The 25,621-nt window shown below is 40.8% G+C and overlaps 1 protein-coding gene across 17 annotated transcripts in view; it reads left to right on the plus strand.

Annotated features, from left to right (window-relative positions):
- Positions 1–22,979, plus strand: part of RAF1 (Raf-1 proto-oncogene, serine/threonine kinase) — a 188,190-nt gene extending 165,211 nt beyond the window's left edge. For 9 of the 17 annotated variants that reach the window (XM_042448771.1, XM_042448767.1, XM_042448772.1 and 6 more), the window contains 12 exons: positions 934–993; positions 3,555–3,582; positions 4,751–4,875; positions 10,282–10,399; positions 12,366–12,450; positions 14,951–15,127; positions 15,962–16,008; positions 17,300–17,418; positions 17,715–17,855; positions 19,566–19,613; positions 20,137–20,271; positions 21,810–22,979. In XM_042448771.1, coding sequence (XP_042304705.1) covers positions 934–993; positions 3,555–3,582; positions 4,751–4,875; positions 10,282–10,399; positions 12,366–12,450; positions 14,951–15,127; positions 15,962–16,008; positions 17,300–17,418; positions 17,715–17,855; positions 19,566–19,613; positions 20,137–20,271; positions 21,810–21,950 — 1,224 coding nt within the window. In that variant the 3' untranslated portion in view covers positions 21,951–22,979. Of the gene's footprint in view, positions 1–933; positions 994–3,554; positions 3,583–4,750; positions 4,876–10,281; positions 10,400–12,365; positions 12,451–14,950; positions 15,128–15,961; positions 16,009–17,299; positions 17,419–17,714; positions 17,856–18,795; positions 20,272–21,809 lie in introns of those variants that run through there. The other 8 variants (XM_042448762.1, XR_006101855.1, XM_042448773.1 and 5 more) reach the window with 8 other exon arrangements.
- Positions 22,980–25,621: the final 2,642 nt, after the last annotated feature.

Raw genomic sequence — 25,621 nt, forward strand, 5'->3', positions numbered from 1 at the left:
AAAAAATTAAATTAAAAACATACACTTTTGGAGGGAGTGTCAGGATTAGAGAATACCCAGCGTGGTGAAGTGGTTAGAGCAGTGATGGGTGGGAAGTTGGTTCTTCTTTCACTGTCACCATTCCTTGCTCCACATCACTCATCCAGTGCCTGCTCACTTCAAAATTGTTACCTGCAGAGATAAATAATTACTTGTTTTCCACAAATCTTGGCCTCTTAAATGTTTTCAAAATCTTCTTGCTGGCTTTCACCTCAGAAAAGTGCACTCTTTATGTAATGGCCACTATTTTCTTGAATATTTTCAAATCTGTTTGGTTGGATTAACTCTACTCCATTTGTAATCAGTTGTCACCAGGTTTTTCTTATGTATAAGGGTTAGTTTTCAGAATCCTAACAGTTACCTTGAATTTCCCCCCTCATTTTGTTGCATGTCTTCCAAGTCAACTCCAGCTTATGGTGACCCTAACCTAGGATTTTCTTGGCAAGATTTAGTTAGAGGTTTGCCATTGCCTTCCTCTAAAACAGGCAGTGTGATTTGTCCAAGGTTACTCAATGGATTTCCATAGCTGAGTAGAGGTTTTGACTGTTGCCCCCCAGAGTCCTAGTGCATCTCTCCAAAATGCTAACACCATGTAGGTCTTTTCTTAATTAAACTTTATGGCAAAGCTTGAATACCAGTTTTGGGAAGGAAGAAGAAGATTTTTTTAAAAACTTCTCTTGTAGAAAGTTTCATTATAGAAGCAATTTGGTCCTTCCTGGTTAAGCATTCTTGCATCAATTTTAAAACTCTCAAGTCTTTAGTACATTCTCATAATTAATGTGTTAATCTTTTTCTGTCAAGTTGTTTTCTGTACTACTTTTATTTCTAGCGAGCTGGAAACTTTTTTTTACTACTCCTCTGTTTCTCTTCTTATTTCTCATTGGTGTGAACTAGAATAACAGCCTGAATGCTTCTCCCAGGTCCTGGTGCCGACGGTTTGTTTTAAGGGGAAGAGTAGTATTGTCTGGATGCCTTTGCTTTCTTCAGTTAACAGGATTGCTAAAACAGTTGGCGCAGATTTAGTGTGAGTTAACATCACTTACCTTAACAATTTCATTTAGAAAATGCAATATGGCATGTATGCTTGACTTAATATTAAAACAGAGTTGGTAATATCAGTAGAATATCAGTCTCAAATTAGATTAGATCATTAGTACAGAATAAAATCTATACATTCTAGACTAAACATTTTTCATTGTTACCTTAATGAATCCGGTATGCTGGTTAAATATTTAATTATACAAAAACGAGAGAAATGTCACCACACAGACTGCTTGGATGGAGAATTACAGTGTATTCTGCCAAGAATAGGGAGAAATCCAGACTGTCATTGAAGTTTTTATGTAAAGCAAAGCATAATGATTGCAAAAGTAAATGAAACTTGTGATCATAGAAGAGATCCTCAAGGAATGCCACAGAGCCCTAACTCACTGAAGTAGAGTAAATATCTTCAGGTTAAATTGGAAAAGCCTAGAATGCAGTTAAGAACATCCCTCTGGGCTGTGCATCAGGGTGGGCACATGCTGCGATGCACTCTGCATGTGGTCCCAGGGGTTAATTTTTTCCACTTTGCAAAACAAATGAAAAAAAGATCTCTTTTGAACATCAAATGGCTGAGGAAGTGGGGAGAGAGTTGATGAAAATGCCACCACACCTCTTTGAGCATGGATTTTGTTTATTGGAGAGTGGAAAGATGTGTCCTCAGAGGTCTCCTGCAGACTCATGAGGCTCTCTACTCTCTGACAATTGCCCAATGCCTATCCTTGATCTGTACAGTAGGAATTTGCCTTATTAAAGATGAGCAACCTGTGTGCTATAGAAGCAGCAAAGGTGTGAAACTGTGCTGTAATATTAATGGGGGAATCCAAACAGGCATGATGAACCTCCTATCTGCGCACCAATGATTCCTAGGTTCTTTCTTTTCCATGTGCACCTCAGAAACCTAATTCTGAAGTCCCATTCCTCTAGAAACAGGATTGATATTGACAAGGACAGGCAAGCCAATACCAAGGCCGTTACAGACCGGCCGTTTAGTGCGTGTTCGCCACGCATCGGGTTACGAAAGGCGGTGCTTCCGCACCGCCCTAACCTCGTGTGCGTGCGAACACGCACTAACGGCGGCGGCCCTTCTGCACGGCCGCCGCCGTGAGTACGTCATGGCCGCGCCGCCTCTAGACGGGGCGCGCGGCCCCATGACGAGTAGCTCCGCGCCAGGGCGCTTAGTGCCCCTGGACACGGAGCAGAAGGAGCTCCGTTTTGGAGCTCCTTCCGGGTTTAGTCCGCTGTCGCAGCCGTCTGAAGGCTGCGCCAGCGGGACTAAACGAGAAAGGGGCCAAGCGGGCCCCCTTTCTCTGCTCCCCGCCGCCACGGGGTGTCCTTGGCTTGAAGCCCCAGGACACCCCTTTTCTGGCTGCGGGAAGCGGCCTTTTGCCGCTTCCCGCAGCCCGAAAAAGCGGGCCGTCCTCAGCGGCTGCCGGTGTAGCCGCTGAAGCCCCGATACTCCGGGGAAAGGGGCGGGGCCAGACCGCCCCAAATTGGTGGTCTGTATCCCGCCACAGTCACCACAACCTTCCTTTTAGTAGGTGGAAATGTTTTTAATTGGCATACAGACTTCTTGAGACTCCTTAAACTGTTTTCACAGTTGCCCTTCTTCAAATGATTGTCCTTAGAACAAAGATTCTAGTTAGGTCCTTATGCAGTCTTCCATCCTGACACATATTGTCTGTAGTCTGATAAGTCTAAACCCTCTTCTGTTTTATTGATCATGCTTATATTCCCCCATTCCTTCAAAGATTTCTGAGTTGTGTCCAGGCAGCCCCCAGGTCTAGGCCTCCTAAGCTTGAAGAGAAGAACAGCATCATTTGCCTTTCACGTTGTTCTCTGGTTCTTGTTTTGGTTTTGGGTTTTACTTTATGAAGTATGTGGGCATGTGGCTTTCTGTCAGTTACCCAAACTGTGCTTTGAATGGTATTAGACAGATGGGGGACCATATCAGTGTGTTTTCTGTCAGTGCTGTGCATGTTTACATAAAGTAGCATGTGTGGCATGAAGTGAGGAGAAGGAGAAACCAGCTCAGCTTGCAGCAGCAGTTCAATGCAAGCAATGTGGATTTCCATTCATTTGAAACTTGCTACAGATCCAAATTCTTAATCTGCCCAATAGAAAATGCATTTGCTATAAGTAGGATAAATAAGATAATGTTATTAATAGTTGCTTTTACAACAGATATCATCACAGTTGTGGTAATGTCAGCTTTTTATGGACCTTTTGTGGTCTTTTAAAAATTTCAAGAACTAATTGAACCTTAAGTTGAAAATTTAGCTGAGCACACTGTAAGTCTTCAAACAAACACTGGGATTATGTGTATTTAAATTAGTTAACAGGCATACCCCAAAATGTTTCACTATGTAGAATCAAAAGCTGCTGAGTCAGTTTCTCATTAGAGAAATTTGCTGGTCCATCTCTTTGCCATAGAAAGTTTGCTAAAGTACTGATGATCTTTTTGTTTGTTTCAGGATGCCATACGGAGTCATAGCGAATCTGGTGAGTGTTGTGCTAAAATAATTAGATACTTAAGAGGCACATTATAAAGATGTCTGCATAAAATGTTGTGTTTGTATCAGAATTAGGATGTTGACTTAGTATTTTACATAGCACGATCTGCATACAGGTTTCATGTCATTCATTACATATACCATATATACTTTACTATCAGTCTATTTCATGTATAAGTAAAGGGCAGGTTTTTGGGCCAGACTTACGGATTTTGATGAATGAAGGTAAAACTTAGTGTCATGTAACAAAGAATGAAAGGGATGAAACAAAGAAAGACAGTGCCAAAGAATTTACATAATTCCAGCAGGTATAAATGTCTGTGCTCACCCTAAAGGCTGGATGGTTGAGAAGGAAATTACTGCCACCATTTTTCTGCCAGAAGGCAAAGCCAAAAGCAGTTCCATAGCAGAGAGAGTGGAGTGGGTAAGCACTTATTTTAGGTTCTCCCTGGATGGCTGTGCTCTCGCTTTTTGCCATTCTACTCAGAGAAAATTATTTATTTATTTATTTATTTATTTACCTTTATTTATGAAGCGCTGTAAATTTACACAGCGCTGTACATGCAATCTTTTTAGTTAGACGGTTCCCTGCCCTCAGGCTTACAATCTAAAAAGACATGACACAGAAGGAGAAGGGAGTGGTGACAGGAAAGGGTAAGAGGTCCAGCAGTTCCTCTCAGCCTCCGAGGCCTGGACCAAGGCACATGGACTGAAGGGAGGGCTTGGCTTCAAAATGGAAGGTTAATCATTATCCAGGGAAAATACATACTCACAAGTAGGATAATACATATACAGTACATAGCAATACAGGAAATGGATCAATAAACAGTCAACAACAGAACATCAGATAGTAAGCGACAATTATGCGATGCCTGGGAAGGCTTCTCGGAACAGGATGGTTTTCAACTCCGTTTTGAAGCTGGTTAAAGAAGTGATGGCTCTTGCTTGTGGAGGAAGAAGGTTCCAGGAGTCAGGGGCAGCAAGTGAAAAGGGGCGAATCCGGGCTGGGGCAGAGGAAATCCTATTTATTTATTTTTTTGATCAGAGTTAAAGTACAGTACTCTAAAATTTCTAGACATAGACATGAGTATCCACTTGTCCAAGAGTTCTCTAATATTAGTAAGCATCTATTTCCTTTTTTCTTTAATTTCACAAAGCATCACCAACAGCTGTATGTGGTAGCCCCAACAATACAAGTCCAACTGGATGGTCTCAGTCTAAAACACCAGTTCCAGCCCAAAGAGAGCGCCTTTTGGGATCTAATACACAAGAAAAAAAAATCGTGAGTATCAAAATATTTATTATGAATTAACACTTGAGAGAGGCTACAATGTAAGCTTTGAACAACAACATTTGCAACTGGATACGTGACAGATTTGCATACTGTTCACAGAGAGGTTTTTGTTCCCTTACACTCTGTATATTATATTCCTACCATATATTATATTCCTGCTTCACTATGTCTGATTGGCATTCTGATTCTAAAAAGACATTTATTTATTTTTATTTATATTCCACTTTGCTTCCAATATGGGTCCCAATGTCTGTGGAACCTTCCTATTCCAAAGTATGCTTAAGATCTGATCAGCCTTTTGACCCCCTAAAAAGCGGTGTTTTCTGACTTTGTACTATGGATAGAAAAGAATTTCATTGGATTTAACATGAAGTATTTTTGTTGTAAGAAGAAAGGTGCTTCTCTTCCATATTTTGCACACCTGGGAAGCTTACAGAGTATTTTTAAGAAATAAAATGCACATAAAACAGTATACAGTGGAACCTTGGTATCAGCGGGGATCCGTTTCGCTCCTGCCCCCCGATACCGAGAAACAAGGAACCTTGTCTCATTTTTCTTAATGGTGGTGCAGCCATATGCATGCATTGCCATTGGGGACAACGGGGGCTTGATTTGGTGGATGGTTAAACCCACAGATGGCAAATCCACGGATAAGGAGGCCCCACTGTATTTTATAAAAAGCAAATGGCTAAAAATTAACACAAAATATTTTAGTTTGGAAAAAATGCGTACATGGTGCATAAAGAAATGTGCATTGTAGGAAAAATGTGTAAGAAGAATATGTAGCAATTTCCATGCAAAGACCTGTATTCAAACCTTTCAACTGCTGTGAAAAACAGAATAGAAAACCATAATAATAATAATAATAATAATAATAATAATTATTATTATTATTATTATTATTATTATTATTATTATTATTAATATCCCACCCTTCTACAAGATGCAATTGGGGCGGTTTACAAAGATTTAAAAAAACACGTATTCCAAAACCTTCAATCCTCCATCTTAAAATACAATTAAACGATGTAAGAGTTTAAAAAAACATACATAAAAATAAAAATTTATATATATATATATATATATATATATCAATCAATCAAACTATAGACCGTGACTAAAGTGCCGTCAGAGATCTTAGAGTTCTTCTGATGGCTGGAGAAACTATTCGGGAAAGGCCTGTCGGAAGAGATCTGTCTTTATAGCTTTTTTAAAGCTGTTTAGGGTGGTAAGTTGACGGATCTCATCCGGCAGGCCATTCCACAATCTGGGTGTGACAGCTAAGTAAGTCCTTTGGGAGGTCGTGGACAGCCTTGTTTTATAAGACTGTAGCAAATTCCTCCCTGAGGATCTAAGTGTGTGGGGAGGATTATATGGATAGGTTGGACCCAAGCCATTTAGGGCTTTAAAGGTGATAACCAACACCTTGTACTGGGCCCAGAAACTAATGGGAAGCCAGTGAAGTGATTTTAAGATTGGTGTTATATGGTCTCTTTTGGATGTACCAGAGACCAGTCTGGCTGCCATGTTTTGAACTAATTGAAGTTTCCGGACCAAGCACGAGGGTAGCCCCATGTAGAGTGCATTACAGAAATCAAGGCGTGAGGTTACCAGTGCATGTACTACGGCCTCAAGGTCCCTGACTTCCAGGAAAGGATGAGCTAAAGCTGATAACAGGCACTCCTAACCGTCACATTCACCTGGTTTGTCATGTGAAGCGATGGATCTAGGAGCATCCCCCAGACTGTGAACACAGTCCTTTGAGGGGAGTGTGACCCCTTCCAGGACTGGAGGTTGTATCCCGATACCTGGGTTCGGAGCTGATACCATAAGTACCTCCGTTTTGTCTGGATTCAGCTTCAAATTGTATTCCCTCATCCAGTCCATTACTGCCTTAAGACAGTCATTAAGAGGAGAGATGTCATTTGAATTCAAAGCCGATGACTGAGACATGGAGAAATATATCTGGGTGTCATTAGTGTACTGATAACATCCTGCCCCATGCCTCTGGATAATCTCTCCCAGAGGCTTCATGTATATGTTAAAAAGCATCGGTGACAGGATGGCGCCTTGTGGGACGCCACAATTAGGCTCTTTCCTTGCAGAGCAACTGTCCCTGAGCACCACCCTCTGGAATCTCCCTGAGAGGAAGGAACGGAACCACTGCAATGCAGTGCCTCCAATCCCTAGCCCTCCCAGGCGACTCAAGAGGATGTCATAGTCTATTGTGTCAAAAGCCGCAGAGAGGTCCAGTAACACCAACAGGGCCACAATACCCCTGTCGATGCCCAGGCAAAGATCATCAGCCAGAGCAACCATGGCAGTCTCAACTCCAAATCCCCTCCTAAAACCAGTTTGAAATGGATCTAGATAATCAGTTTCATCCAAGACAGCTTGGAATTGAAGAACAACCACTCTCTCGATCACCTTGCTCAGAAATGGCATTAAAGAGACTGGCCTGTAGTTCTTCATATCCAGGGGGTCAAGGGAAGGTTTTTTCAGGAGTGGCCTAACCACCGCTTCCTTCACACAGGATAGAACATGACCCTCCCTAATGGATGCATTGATGATGTCCCTTAAGAACACCCTCAAGGTGTCTCCCCCCTGGATGGCCAGCCACGAAGGGCAAGGGTCGAGAGGGGAAGTTGTTTTCCTCACTTTACCAAGGAGCTTGCCCATATCATCAGTACTTACAGATTGAAATTGATCCAGTATAACCACATCAGCAGAGTTGCTGGACACCTCATCAGTTGATTCGACAGCATCCAAGTTGGCTCTTATCTGAGAGATTTTATCTGCAAAGTAGTTGTTAAATGCATCGCAGCAGGCCGTTGTCGGGTTAAATAAAGGGTTCCGCACATGTGGAACCTGTGTCAGTTCCCTCACCATCCTAAATAGCTCTGCTGGATGAGACTCTGCAGACACAATACGTGCAGAGGAGAAGGCTCTCTTCGCTGCACGTATTGCCTCTCTATAGGAACGAAAGAAATTCCTAGGATGAGTTCTGTCAGATAAGAGTCGAATTTTTCTCCAGACGCGCTCTAGTCGTTGTCCAACCCGCTTCATCTTTCTAGGTTCTTCTGTTTGAAGCGGGCTGGTAAGGACGCTTGAGAGCGATCGTGTCGATAGCCTTGGTAAGATCGTTATTCTAGGTATTAACCAAAGCTTCGACAGAATCATTGGCATTACCAACCAATGAACCCTCCAAGACTTCTGGAATCCATTTGGTTCCATTAGCCTTCAAGGGCGGACCATTCTAATGGGTCCTCAACCCTCGATGGGATGGACAGTAGCTCTGAGTTCAGCCTTGATCAGGAAATTATCCGTCCATGACAATGGGGAGGTTTTCGTTACCTCCATCCACGAATATTCCTTTTCCGTACTAAAGACTGCATCGAGTGTATTAACCGCACAATGAGTGGCCTGCTGACCAATTGGGATAGGCCCATGTATGTCATGGATTCCATGAACTCCTGAGCCACACCTGTAAGATTTAATAGATTGGTCTCGAGTGGGATGTTGAAGTCATCCAGAATTAGAAGTCTGGGCGACTCCAACAGCAACTCTGAGACCAGCTGTGTCAGCTCGGTTAGGGAGTCTGTTAGACAACGGGGTGGATGGTATACTAACAGAATCCCCAAACTATCCTTGGTCTTCAGGCTTAGGTACATACACTCGAAGTGGACCATTTTCTGGACAGATATCCTGATCAAGGTAAGGTTGTTTTTGTAAACCAGAACCACTCCACCCCCTCACCCACTTTCCCTTACCTGCTCAATGACCGAGTGCCTGGCTGGGAGGGCCTGTGTCCAAGTTATTGCACTGTCCTCTCCCAGCCAGGTCTCTGTAAAGCAAGCCAAGTTGGCCTCTTCTTCTAGGAGAAGGTCATAGATGATATGAGTCTTATTTTTGACTGACCTGGCCATAAGAGCAAGACAAGGTTTTGTGGCATGGTTGGTAAGCTCTCCAATCCATTTTGGGGAACAGAGTGAACTGAAGGCAGGATAGCTTTCAAATATCTATCCTGCCTTCATTTGTAACAAACTTTTGCTCTGCTACCGCCGTACCTTCCTTTCCCCTGCACAACTTCAATCCTTGCTCCCAGCTCATGTCCGGCTAAAATGTTCATCCCTTAATCTAAGGATCATTCAGATCCCACACAAAGTTCTTAGACTATTGTCACAGTATAGTTTGAGCTCCAGGCCACGTCCCCTCACTCAGCTGCTGCCTGTTGCTTGCTCTTGCCCTGGTGCAAGGAGGGAGAGGAGGTCCCCAGGAACACTTCTGCCAGGCTAACACAGCTGATGGAGTTGCTGGAGGAGGCAGGGCAGATGTTTTAAAGGCTCTAGAGCCCAAGGAATGCTTCTGCCAAGCTGCCTCAGCTGATGGAGTTGCTGGAGGAGGCAGGACAGATGTTTTAAAGGCTCCAGAGCCCCAGGAACGCTTCTGCCAGGCTGCCTCAGCTGATGGAGTTGCTGGAGGAGGAAGGGCAGATGTTTTAAAGGCTATGATGGTTCTTCTCTCCCTCAGAGCCCACAGCAGTAACAGTTGAAATGGAGGGAGGGTGGCTCACCAGCTGCTGGGACTGGCAACGATGGTTCTTCTCTCCCTCAGAGCCCACAGCAGTGGCAGTTGGGATGGAGGGAGGGTGCCTCACCAGCTGCTGGGACTGGCAACAGGTGGGGTTGATAGAAAAACAGCTAAATGAAATAGATTTTAGATGCTTACATTACATGGATATAGCTGGATAAGCACTTTCTTGCATTATAATGGAGATAAAAATATAATCAAAATGGAAATAAGAAGGGGACATAATGATCATGATGAAGAAAAATATTGGGTACCCAAATTATGGTATACACTATTATCCAGCTGTACAACAGACTTTTCAATACTGAAGTGGTGTTTCAAGCCCTTTTTACTCAACTTTTTAAAGTCCTCAACCAAGGCAGCTCTTTCATTCCATGGCCCAGTGGTTCATGAGAGCAGCTCCCTCCATCTGCCATTGCTCTGGCCTCTGAGAGAAGGGAGAAGAATTAAGCAGATATCCATTATGCCTTGACCTAGTGGCTGGTGAGAGCTCCTCCCTCCATGTTCCAATTGCCTCTGTATTGTCCCCTGAAGGAGAGAAGGACAGCCAGGCACAGCTTGGTTGTGCCTTGGCCCAGCTAGGAAGAAAGAACTGTCAAATTAATGACTTGTTAACTTCTCTGGGAACCTTGGTGTGAAGGCTGGGGTATAGATAAGGCAAACAAATGAACAAACAAACAATATATTAAGAGTTGAGAGTTTTCAAACCAGACAACTCAAGATAAAGGCAAGCTTTAATCTGAACCTGTAGAACTCAATTTCTGCCTAAACTGTTTGTATTGTAAACACCTACTTGCTTTTCAGAGATCGCGTGGGCAGAGAGATTCAAGTTATTATTGGGAAATAGAAGCAAGTGAAGTTATGCTTTCTACCAGGGTAGGATCAGGTTCTTTTGGAACAGTTTACAAGGGCAAGTGGCATGGTAAGTACTGGGCATTTCTGCCATAATTGTTCCAAAACATTAGTATGCATTTGCATAACACAGTGGCAGAATTTGAGTTCATGCATTTTGTTTTGTATCCCAGAAACAAAAATGATTTTCCAACGAATTGTTCACTGTTATTCTCCAAATCAGTTGTTTTGGTATTGAGTGCTGAATTGTTTCACAAGAGTCTTTATGTTCTTCACTGTTGTTGGTGGCCAACCCAAGGATTGTATTAGTCATCGGTTGCCACATTATAGTTGTATTTCTTTCCAGCCTTGATGCTTTGGAGCAGGGGTAGGCAACCTGCGGCCCGCGGGCCGGATGCGGCCCGGCGAGGCCTTGGGACCGGTCCCAGCCCGGTCCTGCTGCCGATTGCTGCCGGGGCCTTTGGCGTCTTGCTCGAGGGGCATGGTGGGGCAATTGTCTATAGAAGCCTCAGAAACATGCATTTATCTTAACATTTTTTAATAAATCAGCAGATTTTTTCGCGTGTCCTCCATTTTTTATTTAAAAAGTGCCTTCCATTTGAAAATTTTGTCCTACATTTGTCCTGGTTTATTTATTTATTTAATTGTTTTTTTAAAAAAATATTTAATTATTTATTTTTTTGGCTTCGGCCCTCCAGTTGTCTGAGGGACAGCAACCCGGCCCCCGGCTCAAAAGGGTTGCCTACCCCTGCTTTGGAGTGCCAAAGGCTGGTCATTATGCTTGCCCAAGATGCTGCCACTTTAACAGAACTGAAAGATAGAATCATTCACACCTGTTTGCATTATCGTTTTCACATCAAATTAGAATTAAAAATCTTTTGAATTATTCTAATAACAGGAAAGTGCCTGTCCTCTACTGGAAAGAATTTTGGTATTTGAGCCTTTGAAGGCTTGGGAATATTTCCAGGAACACAGTGCTTGAAGCAGTGGCTAGAATCCAAAGAACTACTTAGCTGCACCCCCCCACACACACTTGTTTTTTTTTTTTTTTACCTTCATTCTCTTTGGGAAGTTTTACTTTTTCCCTTTCAAAAGACCCTTGGGCAGCAGCACAAACTATTCTGTATTTTCTTGGAGTTTTAGCAGAGCTTTGTATTTTCTTAGAGTTTTGCTGTATGATGTGAAGTAGAGCTTGTTGTTCATTTAACAGCAAAGTGATTCTTTGAATCCTATCCTGTAAGAAGATGTGTGTGTGCATCTCTAGCACTTGATATTCAGACAGTGACTGAGCTAAATATGTTCTGGTGCTTTGCAGATGAAGCTGAATTCCCACTGAAGCTAACAGAACTGAAACATTGTTCAGGAGCAAAAATGTATCTTTTAGGTATTGTTTTTTCTGAAAATGCCCAAGGCATGAAGGAGAACAGCACTGACCCAGTGGGGTTGAGTATCTGACAGATATATCCTGTAATTCTACCATACATTTTACAAGGGGCTCTACAGTTATATTACTTTGGGGAGAGATGAATATGGACCAATGAGATTTGCCATCATTCTAACACTACTACACATCACAAGTTAAAAAGGCTTTAACTGTTTTTCACTTTGAGCAGCCCCCTAGCCTACTAAGCAGCCCTACCTAAACTTCAGAAAGATAATAGTTTTCTTGCCTTGGGATATTATGTCTACCTTTTTCATAAATTTGCTCCAAAGACTAAAGCGGAGAGGGAAGGAAAAGCAAATCCCTTCTCTCCAGTTATCTGTCCAAAAAAGTGACTAAACCTATCATTTTGAAACACTGCAGATTTTTTAAAATTTAGGGAAATCTCTGCACTGCTGGTAATTTTCAGAACAGTAACTCCACCAGAAATGTATAGGAATAAGTCACCTCACACACACAGTCTAGATTTATTCTGCATGTTATACATATTACTGAGTCTGGTGCTTCACTCAACATCATTTGTCTACAAATATCAGTGTGAGAATGTTGCATGATTATTGGGACTGCATTTGCTGATGCTTAATTTTGCCTACAGGAGATGTAGCCGTAAAGATATTGAAAGTTGTAGATCCAACTCCAGAACAATTTCAAGCCTTCCGAAATGAAGTGGCTGTTTTAAGGTAAGCTAAAACTGTCTCTTCAAATATTTATCTAATAATTTTATCTAGTCATTCGTATAGATTTTGTGATGGGGGGGGGGGAGAATCTCAATAGAAATCTGCTGAAAATGCTCCTGCTAATAGAGAAGGGGATAGTAAGAAACAGTTTTTGCCACTTTCCCTCCCTCCACAGGCCCATTTGTCAACTATTTCATTGTTTCAGAGGCTTCTCCAATCTTCTGGATCAGGTTTTTTTTTTGGGGGGGAGGGGGGAATTGCCTCCCAGCTCTAGTGGAAGTAAAGTCCTCTGCTGATAAGCTCTTCCATCTTCTGGAGGCTCTGCATTCAAATTCGTGTTTACAGCAGAAGTCTTTATTGTCTTGAGGATAGTAAACTCAAGCATCTTTTACGGTACTGATTGTAAACCTCCTTGAAGGGGTAGGGGAATGAAACTGTTAGCATGCTAATTTTAGGGGCACCTTAACCTGTTTTTTCCAAGGTTGAGTTTTTTCCTGTTTCTTTTCCAAAACACCAGGTTTTATCAGGTGCAGCCAATGGGAACTTGCTCCCAATCCTATTCAGGGCATCCAGGAGGGAGGGGTTAATGTGCAGGGGACAAATCCTACTCACCCCTTTACTCTCTCCCTGACAGCCAAGCACCATTGTTTTTCCCTCTTGGCACTCAGTTGTGGAAGTGAAAAAAGCAGCTCCAGAAATGAAGTGGATTCAAACTTCCCACACTTTAGAAAGTGGTCTCTTCAAAGCACAGCCTGGCTTTTTCTCCCCTCTTCTCAGAGCTCACCCAAGCCAGGGAGAGGGTTATCCTGGAAACATCATTAGACAGTGTATTTTTAAAAAATAAAATTTGACAGTTTATGTGCATATTTGCTATTGCATGACCACGGTAGACTGCATCTTTAAATACTCATGTCACCAGAATGACAAAGGTGTGTATGATTTGCTTGACATTAAAAAAAAACAAACCCTAAAATGTTAGCATGCTAATTTTAGAGATACCTTAACCTGGTTTTTCCAAGATTGAGTTTTTCCCTGGGGTTGTTTTTTCCTCTTTCCCAAGAAATAAAACCACAACAGATTGTTCCCAAGTTGAAGCAAACTAAAGCTCTCTCACACCAATAATATTGCTGAGAGATTGTATTATTATATGACTGAGAGAGTGTGACTCCCCCCCCCCCCCAAGGCTAACCTATATCAGGGTTTCTTGCTAAGGGTTATTCTGAGGGGCTTGCCATTGCCATCTTCTTCTGGCCAAACAGTGTGACATAGATGCACATCATTTGATTGACAATTTAAAAAAAAAGAATGATTGAAATGGTAGCTTCATTTTAACATGATAAATTTGGTATAGTCCATCCTCCCCATATGCGGGGGGGGGGGGGGGATAGAGTGTATGCTGAAGCCTCATAGAAAATAATGGGGCATGTGCTCACGAGGTGCGAGTATGTGCCCCATTATTTCTGCTGGGGTTTGCCTTCCGCGTAAGCTCAAAGCCGTGGAAGGCAAGCCCGCCTATGGGGAGGGCTGACTATAAGGTGAACTTCACCAGGGTTACATTGCCACAGAGAGATTCGATTGGGGTAAACATAGTGGGACCTTTGATTCGGTATTGCATCAATGAATCTCCACGGAGCTACTTGTCATAAAAACGCTAATGTGAATGGTCCTTTAGCTGGACATCGCTAATGTGGTTGTGTCTCAGGGTGGGTTCAGTTTTTCCTTTCACTAATATTATATAAATTTAACATAAATTTGACTTGTATCATGGTTATCCATTATCCTTTTTTCATTTTATGAAACGATAAATTTCTAAAAGTGGAAAATTTCAGTTTGAAAAGTAAAGCATCAGCAAGTTTTTCAGAAGAAAACTGTTTCATTTCCAGAGAACTATCCATAGCAGAAAGTGTCCAGGCTCAAATCATTGTTTGTGCTCTAGTCAGGTTTGACCAATTTACCAAACTCATTTTTTTTTTTTATTCTGGATTCTAAAAGATTTGTTTTAAATGTTTTCTCTGTGCAACCCCATATATGGCTTCTGTACCTATTCAAAGATCCATTCTAGCTCAGGTGGAGTTTTGGTGTGAAAAAGTTGGGTGCCATAGATATATGATACTGTATATTTGTATTCCAAACACCCTATCTATACTTCATGTAGCTACCTTTGTTCTAGGAGGATGTGGGATACAAAATTAAAAGAAATAAAAAATAGATCAACGTTAAATAGGAGACAAGGAGGCTTATGGTATCCTACAGGGTCAGCACCATTTTCCAGGTCCTGCTGTGAGAAGTTAAAATTAATGTATTAAATATTGGATATTTGACATTTAGTTCATTTGTTTTGTTAGGGTTCCCGTAGCAACTTTTTGACAATTACTGTTGTGCAAACAGTTTGCAATTGTAGTTCAGTTCTTTGCATTTTTATGGTCCACTGTTCTCAAGACAATGGATTTTAAGGTGTTAAAAAGATCATCTGAAAACGTTAACTCTTCCTTATTTCTTTTAGGAAAACTCGTCATGTCAATATTTTGCTTTTCATGGGTTATATGACTAAAGATAATCTGGCTATTGTCACGCAGTGGTGTGAAGGAAGTAGTCTATATAAACATCTACATGTCCAGGAGACCAAGTTTCAGATGCTACAGCGAATTGATATTGCAAGACAGACGGCACAAGGAATGGAGTGAGTAGACTTAACAGTTGCAGTAGCAGAACTTGTTGCATACAAATTGATGAAAATGTTGTTGTGAAAATGGGATTGAGTGCTCGAAATAAGAAATATAGCTCTACAAGAAATTATACATTTCTTGTGTTCAGGAATACTTTTTCATGCCATTTGTGAAGCATCAAAATTTTGGTAATTCAGGCCTGGCCTGAAGACAAAGAGCCCTCCTCCTGACCACCTTCTTGAGGGGGAGAGAGGCCTGGCCTGAAGACAAAGAGCCCTCCTCCTGACCACCATCTGGGGGGAGAGAGGCCGGCCTGAAGACAAAGAAGCCTCCTCCTGACCACCATCTTGAGGGGGAGAGAGGCCTGGCCTGAAGACAAAGAGCCCTCCTCCTGACCACCATCTTGAGGGGGAGAGAGGCAGGCCAGCAACAACAGGCCTCGCCTGGAAGACATCTTTTTTAATTAATATCAAGTATTTCTTTTTAAATATTTTGATTGTACTTTGTATTGTCATTGCAATTTTTTACTTGTACACCACTATGATCAACGCGAATGCGGTCTATAAATAAAACTTATTATTATTATTATTATTATTATTGGTAAGTTTTCCAGATATTGGAAATTACAGAGATGGTATTGATGTAAAAATAGCATTGTCTGGTTCTGAATGGATAAAATCATCTCTTTCTACAATATTCATTTAACTAAAGCATGAAGTATGATTTCCCAGAACTGACAAAATGAGAATCAGCTTGTGTTGAGTAAGGAAATCGCTCTGTAACTTATTTATTTTTTTTTTTGTATTTTAAATACATTCAGATTGACATTTGTTGAATTCCCTTCACAGCTACTTGCATGCGAAGAATATAATACACAGAGACATGAAATCAAATAGTATCCTTTCCTTATTTGGTGGAATTTTGTTGGCCAATGTTCAGCTTTTCAGTGACAAAAAAAATAAAAAAATAAAATTATGGTATTTATTTGCTGTAGAAATTACATGAGATCAGAAGTACCAGGTATAGAAAAATGTGTGGTTACCTGTGTATTAATTAGTTGCCATTTTAATATCATTCTAGTTTGGAAACTACTGATACTTTCAAGGCCTCTAAATTCAAAGCACACAACTTGATTTTTGAGGAAAATCACATAATGCATAGACTGTGAAAAGTTCTCATCTTTCCTGTTGGTCTCCAGCACCCTCCTCTGTGCTAATAGTCTTGTTTATTTATATACTACTTGCTACATGTCCAGAGAAAATTTTGTCATAGAAAAATAGACAACATCACAGTAACCATAATACATAAACATACATACATTACAATATAAATTTGACAATTCAGCAGTTGTGTAAAATGTTTTTAAACATGAGTATAAAACATACCAGTAAGTCGACGATATCCAGTATCAGTAATATCAGTGTTATGCCCATGTTAAATAATTTATTCAGCAGTTCATATTAAGAGGCCGAACAATAAGATGCCCCATCTAAATCAAAAGCAGCAGCAAGAAAAGAAAGAGAATGAATGCAGGACTGCTGGCCTTTTTGGTAGCAACTCCATATTACTCATTGAACATGGATGGGGAAGGGGCCCATTAAGAGTCTACATTCTGTAAAATGGATGAAAAAGCCCTCTCTCCACTATCTTGGAGGCAGTTACCACATAGAGGAGGGGGCTTTCTTTTTCTCAGAATGGGAAAAGTGCCTTTCTTGGGCCTAAAATAGTCAAGAAGCCCCTAAAAGGAGCAAAGTTGTCTCCATGGTCCCTAGAGAACACATTGGTGCTTTTCCAGGAACCAGAAATTTGCAGGGAAAGAGAGTAGATATAGTGGGGAGGGCATATATGGAATGGATGGAATAGTTGCCTGGCTCTCCCATAGGTGGAGGAAGGCAAGAATAAGGCAACCCGGAACAGCTTATGGCAAACAGCACCTCTCTGATCTGATAAAATAAAGGCAGTCATAATACCAGTCTTGTTGGATGAGGTGGCAAAAATGAAGGATGCAACTTGTTACATTCTGGCAACTTACCCATTTCCATTAATAGTGAATATTTCATAAAATACATAAAATATTTAACTTTTGTAAATAATAAACAATATGTGCTATCATCTGTGCTTAATGTAAGGAAAGTGTTTGGTAACTCAAATGATGGTCAGCATGTGTTCCATAACTAACTGTGTAGATATATTTCTCCATGAAGACCGCACCGTGAAGATAGGAGACTTTGGCTTAGCAACAGTCAAATCCAGGTGGAGTGGCTCACAACAGGTGGAACAGCCCACAGGATCTGTTCTCTGGATGGTAAGTATTTTATGTGTGTAGAACAAAAGACAGCTGAACAATTGCTTGGAACAGATAAAATTACAAAACAGTGATTTAACACTGATCATGTTAGTCTTATTCTTTTTAATACGCAGTTTAATTTAAAATAGTATTCGTCCTTATCCTTTAATCACTAAGAACAAGGGCATTTAGTAAAGCAGGGATGAGCAATATGCAGGCCTTGTGGTGCCCTGCTAGACATTGTGCTGCCCTGCTAGACATTTTATGGTCAAAATAGGAATGCTTAATTGGTTTTTATGTTTTGTTTTCCAAAGGCACCAGAAGTTATTCGAATGCAGGACAGCAATCCATTCAGCTTCCAGTCAGATGTCTATTCATATGGAATAGTGCTATATGAACTGATGACAGGAGAGCTGCCATACTCCCATATTAACAATAGAGACCAGGTGAGAAATGTATGTTTGTTGATAATACATTGTATCTTTAGAGAGAAAAAAACATTAATATATCTCACTTTTCTCTACAATGTAATTAATTGAGTGAAAAACCATTTAATTCCAGTTATTTCTGTCTGAGGTGAAAATGACAAACCTCAAGTAGAACTTAGATTGTGCTTAATTGATGGACAGTGCATCCTGAGCTTTTGCATGGGGTCAATAAATGTTTGTATGTACAGCATGTATTAGCAACAGGCCACTTAAAAATATTAAATTAACTCCACAATTATTAATAAACATGCAGTTAAAGCATAATCTGGATCTTTGCCCCTAAACCATCTGGCTCACTGGGGAAATATTGGTTTCATGTTGTAGGAGTTTGTATTAATCTCCAAGGGTCTGTGTTTTCCCCAGGACTAACATAGTTGACCCTGCTTTCTAGCTTTATCTTGTCAAATTGCTTATAAATCTAGTACTTTCTTGTCATCATTCTGTCATCTTAAATTCACCTGCTCAGAGACAGTGAAAGTTTATCCTGAAAAAGCTCTTACTATTTCAAATCAATGAGACATGCTACAGTAAAACTCATAGGGATTCTAACTAATCTAGTAGCTAAAAAGAGTTCTTAGAACACTAGCAACAATTACAGTCACTGTGGCAAATATGGCACTTTTTTCTGATAAGTGCTATATTTTCGCACCAAATATTTTCCCCAGTTTGAAGTTCTGGAAGTAAGCATGGATTGTCTTGGTAACCATATCATATTCTGTGATCTCTCTTATCTCTAAAGTCAGTGGAAACACAGTGTAGCTTGACAGCCAAACTATTATGATTTCTACTCTCTTTTCTATTTTGGACCAGGAAGGGTGGTGGTAACTTTGACTCTTTCTTTGTAGCAGCACTCCTTAAGTGAAGTGAATACAGCAAGAAAGTTTTATGTTCCCCTCTTTTTCCACAGGGAAGAAGGATAGTGGTGGTGGACTTCTTTGGACCTTGCTTGGCTGAGGGGCTCTGACTCCCTCTGCCATGCATGAACTGCAGCTGGAATGCTCCCCCATCAGCCTTTCCTGTGGGAAAGTTTGGAAATGTGACATTCCTTCATTTTCATCACATTGCCAGAAGGAATGAAGCTGGCAACTCTCATTTTTGGTTTTGCTAAGAAGAGCAGGCAAAACCTGTAGATCCCTATTTTTTGAAATCCTATCCAGTAAGGAAGTTCATACATTCTTACTGTTAGTGTTAGGGTCAGCCACCTGGTCAATTGCAGCTGTTTTGTTTTTTTAAAGAAGAAGAAGATGCTTCTTATCTCATTCAGTGAAGATGAACTTCATGTTCTGTATTGAATTTGTTCAGTTTAGGCAATCATTTTGTTTTGTTTTCTTCACTTTGATTTCTGTGGTGGCCTGAGTAGTAGAAACATGATTTAAAAAAGTTTTCCCATCTGCTCTGGGGTAACCAGCTGTCTCAGTTGGTAACAGCCATCTTTATCTAAGTACAACAACTAGCACTCACTTTTTTCTGCCCCAAGATGACATTCTAGAGCTATTGCTTGGGTGTGCACAAAACAATTGGAGCTGGCATGTTTCTCACTCAGAATGTATGTAAAAAGTATTGGGCAGCAATACCTGGGCACACAGGCCTAGTTTCAATGTACATTGATAGGATACAGTTGCACATGATTTAACTTGTACTAAACCAGATAAAAATGGCCTGTGTATCACAATGCAGATCCATCTCCAGTCTGCAGGAGACTTCCATCTGTCAAGCTGCTTCCATGTGCGTATCTTCCTTCCTTTACCAGGGTGAATCTGAGCAACTAATTTTGCTGGGTGGCAGTGACAGAAATGGCCTTTAAGAAATTGTCTTCTACAAAATGTCAGTGGTCTAGGATTTTTTTTTAATGTTTTGGCTGCTCTGAAAAGTATCAGATCATCCTTCCCTCCCCTAGACAAAGATAGCTCTTCCTGGAGATGCCTTATGTGGAAATATCAGGGATTGAACCTGGAATCTTTCTGTACACAGTGGCTACGAGCCATGGTCCTTTCCCATAAAAACCCATGCAACTGCTCTGTGTATTTCCATGGGATGGTAAATAAGTTTCTTCTTCGTGGTCTCTGCGAATCACACAAATGGGTTATTTTGTGCCTGCACGGTATAACCCATTTATGTGAATTCACGGATGACCACTCAAAGAAATACCATTACAAGTAAGCAACCTGTCCTTATCTTAAAAAAACATTTTTGCGTAGTTTATACTTCTTTGTTCCATTTGCTAAAGCTTTTGTTTGCTTTTTCTTAGATTATTTTCATGGTTGGTCGTGGTTACGCATCACCAGACCTCAGTAAACTATATAAGAATTGCCCCAAAGCTATGAAAAGGCTTGTTGCAGATTGTGTGAAGAAAGTTAGAGAAGAAAGACCTCTTTTCCCACAGGTAAATTCAGTTGATTTTTAAGCTTTTAGAGAATGAATGAACAGTGTTGAATAAACAGTGTTGATATATTTGAATAAAGCAAGGTGGGAGGAGAAGCTGATTCAAACTGTGAAGAGTGTGTGTATGTGTTTGTGTGTGCATGTGTGCATGTTAATAACAGACTTACACATTGAGTTATGATGTGTGTAATTCAATGTAATCACTGCCAGTTATTGTCACTGACATCTTTGGCTAGGAAAATGAGTATCTTACAAATGGGAAAAGGTCATAAGAAAGTGGGCAGAGCTGGCATAAATGCTACCCTACTGGTAAACTATATATTCCCATTTCTTACCTTTATCTGGCCTCTAGAAATAGCATATAGGATATATGAGAATAAAGGATACATTTTGAAGAGCAGCATTTTGTAATGGATCTATAAGGCATTGTTTTAATTGTCACAGTAATGAGCAAATAAACATAGGAGACCCCCATGAATGAGATGCCTTGAATCCCATTGTGGAAGAAAGGCAGGATATAAATGAGTTTTCCCTCAGGCCACTTTTTCATAATGTGGGGAGGTTTAATATAGTGTAATATTTTTATGGTAATTTGGATCTATGTTTATCTGTGATGTTACTGCAGCTTTCAATGTTTTCTGTAGAAGGAAGTTGCTAACCCACCAGGTGAATATTTCATCACCAACTAAAACTAGGAGGTGAAACAGGCTGCCCCTTCCAAAGGCAGATTGGGGCCGTAGCAACCACACGCCGCAGCCCCAATCTGCCTTTTTGCTGGCTGAAAAAGAAGCGGCAAACAGCCACTCCTTTTTGTGCTGGCAAAAAGCTGGCTTTTCTTCGCCATTGTGGTTGGAAGCCAGCTTTAAGGCTCTCTGGTGGCATGCAGCATATAAATGCTGCACCACCGGAGCACCTGGAAGCCAGCCCATGTTTGGTCAACTGTGAAACTTAAAGCCAGCTTCCGGGCATCTAGGGTGTGTGTGTCCTCTGTACAACATTCCCCCAAGACATCCAGAAGCCAGCTATTTATGCCGGTCTGCTTCACATCAATGTCTCTGTTTGCTCATGTATGCATGCTACCATTACCTGTTCTTTCCTTTCATTTCCTTTCCTCACTCCCACCTTTATCTAAATTTAGATTGTAAAATCCCAACATCACATGGGTGCTGGAATAGGAATTTGACAAACCTTTTTCCTCCATCCCTTCTCACTGCAGCCCCATTAACACCTGTGTTAACCAGCTTCTGAAAGGTTGCCAGTCCTCTGGACCAAGTTTATGGGGAACACAGAGGGTTGCAGTGGGAAAGGGAAATCATTGTTCATTGATTCCATAGATGCAAACATTTCTATCAGTTAATTTCTGTCCATATCCCTGTCCTCAAATTTAGACCAAGGGAACATTGATGTTAATTTATAACATGCTAATTATACTAACTTCTTGATGTAGTTAATACTGGGAAGGACAGTGATTCTGAATTTGTAATTATTCAAACAGTAATGATTTCGCCCTTTGTCTCCTATCCTCCCCTATCCCTCTAGATATTGTCTTCCATTGAATTGCTGCAACATTCTTTACCCAAAATCAACCGAAGTGCTTCAGAACCTTCTCTGCACCGTGCAACCCACACACAGGACATCAATGCATGCACATTGACATCTACAAAGCTGCCTGTATTTTAGGCAATCTTTGTGCACTGTCCAGTGTTCTCCCCAATACCAGTTATAGCAGTTGTGCTTTGAATGCCCTGGCCTATAATGGGTTTGCAAAGCCACCATGGGATACAGCTAGATGCCGGCTTTAAGAACAAGCTGCTATGAATTTTTACCATGTGAATTCTACAGGGACAAACCTCCATGTTGCCTTTTTCTACAGTGTATTGTATGAACGAGTTAACAGACTGTATACAGGATGTTCTATTGCTATTTTTTATAGATGCACTTGAGCCTTATTTTTTTCCACATGCAAAAAAGAAAAAAAAAAGAAGAAAAGGAAAGGAAAATAAAAAGGATTACTACTTTGGCCGGTTTCAACTCTGTTGCATTCTGCTGAATGAACTGGTATTTTTCTATAGCAACAATAATGGCTTCGCATTTGATAAAGACAATGCAAGACGGTGCTGTTCTTCTGATCTCCTAAGACTTTTGTGCCATTCAGGCTAGAGGTCATCAACAAAGAGGACTTAAGGGAAGAGGGAAGTGCAAGTTGTGGAAAGTTTCTCCTTCTAAGCATTTCTCAAGATGACTTTTAACATTGGTGTTTTAAGTTTAACCAACACAGATAGTTTTGCACATAGGAAGAAAATGCTCATTTTAAGGTGAGAAATATATTCTGACTAGTATGCTCAGCGAAGGAAGCTAGCACAATCCTGCTACATTCATCTTAGAGTAACATAAGAAGCTTGTTGGGTACTTTGGACCGGTTTTTTCTGGTGCCTGGAGGGCCCAGTGAGAAACGGTTGTTCTATGGGAGAAAAAGAGGAAATATAAGTATAACTGTCAATATATTTCTGCAAAAAGCAGCCTTTAGCCTGTTTTGAAACTTTTTTTTCTCCTGAGATGCACTATAAAGAAACTTGGCATATACAGGTTTTCTTGATGCTGATTTGGGGTTCTAATTTTGTTTTTATCACTCTTAAGAGAAAGCATTTATTGTAAACCCAGGTTCTTCCGATTATCTTATTTTAATAAAATAAATTAAATTTAAAGGTATCATTCTGTAGATTTTTAAACAGATTTGTCTATATTTGGAATGCATGAGTACATATCTCTGCTTTATATAGTCATGGCATTCTTGTTTAGAAAATCCAGTTTTACCATATGCATATATATTTTTCAAGAAAAGTGCAAGGAAGGAAGTAATGAAACAATCACTGTTTGGGGGGGAAAATTGTAGAGCTATTTTATGTGTATTGCCCCTCCACATTACGTTGGAGCTAGTCTTGGCCTTAGTGCAGTTCTGACAAGACCACCATTTCAGCTGATTTTTTTTTCACTGCAATGAGTCTATGAAGAGGTAGTTCTTGAGAGCCTGTGTCTAATTTTCAGACATAGCGAAGTTTTCCTCAGGTTGGGTTGGCCAGACTTTAATATGATTTGAGTGGGAGAGTGTAAATATTTTTCTTGTTTTCTGTGCAACATTCTGTAAATTAAGAAGTAGAATTCTTAACTCTTTCAAAAGTTGCTTTTACGTATGTCAAGCCATATTTGAAGACAAATTGTAAAGAAATAGGTATCATGCAACACTTCAACTGTTGTTGGGTCTGGAATCACATGGGTTTTCATAGCTTGTATCCTCCGTTTCATATTATCCTGTTTGTGTGTCCCCTTACTGATTTCTGGTGGCGCAGGGGAATCCTTGCTGTGGGTCTTGCTCCTCTCATATACTCCAGAGGCAGTACTTCCTGAATAATTTTTCAGCGTCCTCTGCCCAAAGTGGAAGAGTTAGCTTCTACCCACAGTGAAAAAAAATACCAAGCTTCAACCTGCTTCCTAATGAGAACTTGTAGCCTCAACAAACCAAAGCAGAATACCAGAAAACAGTCAAACACAAAAAGTACCACCACCACATTAAACAGTTAAGTACAAGTGACCCATTTTGCTGCAGTGTGGGGAGATCATCCTTGCTTTGGGACTTAATCAAGCAATCTCCTCAGCGTGGGCCTAAACCTCATTAACCTCACTGGGAAACCACCTTCTGCAAGACGTACCTCTCAAAGGCCACTTCTGCAGAAGCAAACCTTTTAATTCTATAATGATGGATAAAGGAAGGAGAAATTGCCCAGGTGTCTTGTAGATGTCCACTAGAGGTACTGCAGTGCTCAACGCTGCCGACATTGCTGCAATATGCATAGAGTGAGCTTTAATCCCTTCTGGTACGGTGACAGAACTACAGTTATAAGTCTACTCGCCTGAGGGCATGGAAATGTCTAATTAACAATTTGTAAGCCGCTCTGATAGCCTTGGCTGAAGAGCGGGGCATAAGTAAATAAATATTATTATTATTACTCAGTTCAGGGTCTCTGGCAGAGAGGCTGTCAACACTCGCTTTCCCATAGTAGATTCCTGTAATGAAAAAATAATTTGACTTTAAAACTAGCCATCCTATCAAACCTAATTTCAGAGCTCTACACACATCCAATCTGTGCCAGTCCTGTTCTTTCAGTGTCTTAGGCTCAGGACAGAAAAGCAAAAAAACTATTGATCCTATAGAAGGTTGAATACATCTTAAGTATAAATGATGGATCTAACGAAAGAACCACTGAGTCCTTGTGAAACATAATTCCTTGAGCACCAGCAAAGCTCTTAATTCAGAGACCCTAAGAGCTTGAAGTAACAGCTGGTAAAAATAAAATAGGTCAAGATCAAAAACTTGAGAGCAAGGTCAAAATCTTGAGTAGCAAAAAAACGGGACCTTAATAATGCCTTCACATGTCAGATCTTGCCAGCCCACAAATTTGAGCATCCATTAAACCCAGTGGCGGTGCATGAATGTGGCTATGCCAGATTGGGAACAACAGGACTTGAGGTCCTCTATTTTTTGTTATCCATGGGGGTAATACCAAATGAAGATCCCAAGTGGGAAAGTGATGATTTGTAAGATGACATAACAAGATTTTATTCAAAAATGTCTGAACATGGGTATGAGAGTCAATCCCTCTCTTTCATCTCAAAGTAAACCATAAAACAAGCATGTTATGTAAAGGTATTTGCATTCAATCCTTTATACAGACTTGCCTGTAAAAGTCCTAATATGGACTCCAGCGAGGCAGACCGTGGGAGCACACCTTTATGCTTACTTCATCAAAAAAAGCAGATACACATTTGTATTTGTCTCATACAAATGCTTTGTAGAAACCCTTCTAGCTTAGAAAACGGTCTGCGCAACAGCCTCCTGATATCCCTCAGCTAATAGTTATGTCACTCAACCTCCAACCTTCTAACTGGCCTCAATTTGAAGAAAATAATCCTTTCTGGCTCAACAGGTCTGGCCATGTCTGTAAACCATGCCCTGTGAGGCCAGCAAGGCATTGTGAGAGTCACTTCTGCACTTTCCACTCAAACTTTCCTTGCAAGAAGGGGTATCAGTGGGAAAGCATTGCATAGCACCCTCAGCCATGCTATAGTCAGAGTGTCAAAAGCCAAAGCTCCCCTTGTCCAAAACTTCAGCACATACCTGGGATGCATCTTGTCTGGTGAAACAAATATCTCCATCCAAGGAATGCCAAATCTTTGAATCATTCAGGGAATAACACAAGAGAATTGAGACTCCATTCTTTCAGATCCACTCTTTCTCTTCTCAGCCAATCTACCTGACAGTGTAATTGACCCTGCAGATGCTTGGCATTCAGTGA

Source organism: Sceloporus undulatus, chromosome 2 (genome assembly GCF_019175285.1).
Source record: "Sceloporus undulatus isolate JIND9_A2432 ecotype Alabama chromosome 2, SceUnd_v1.1, whole genome shotgun sequence".
NCBI lineage: Eukaryota > Metazoa > Chordata > Lepidosauria > Squamata > Phrynosomatidae > Sceloporus > Sceloporus undulatus.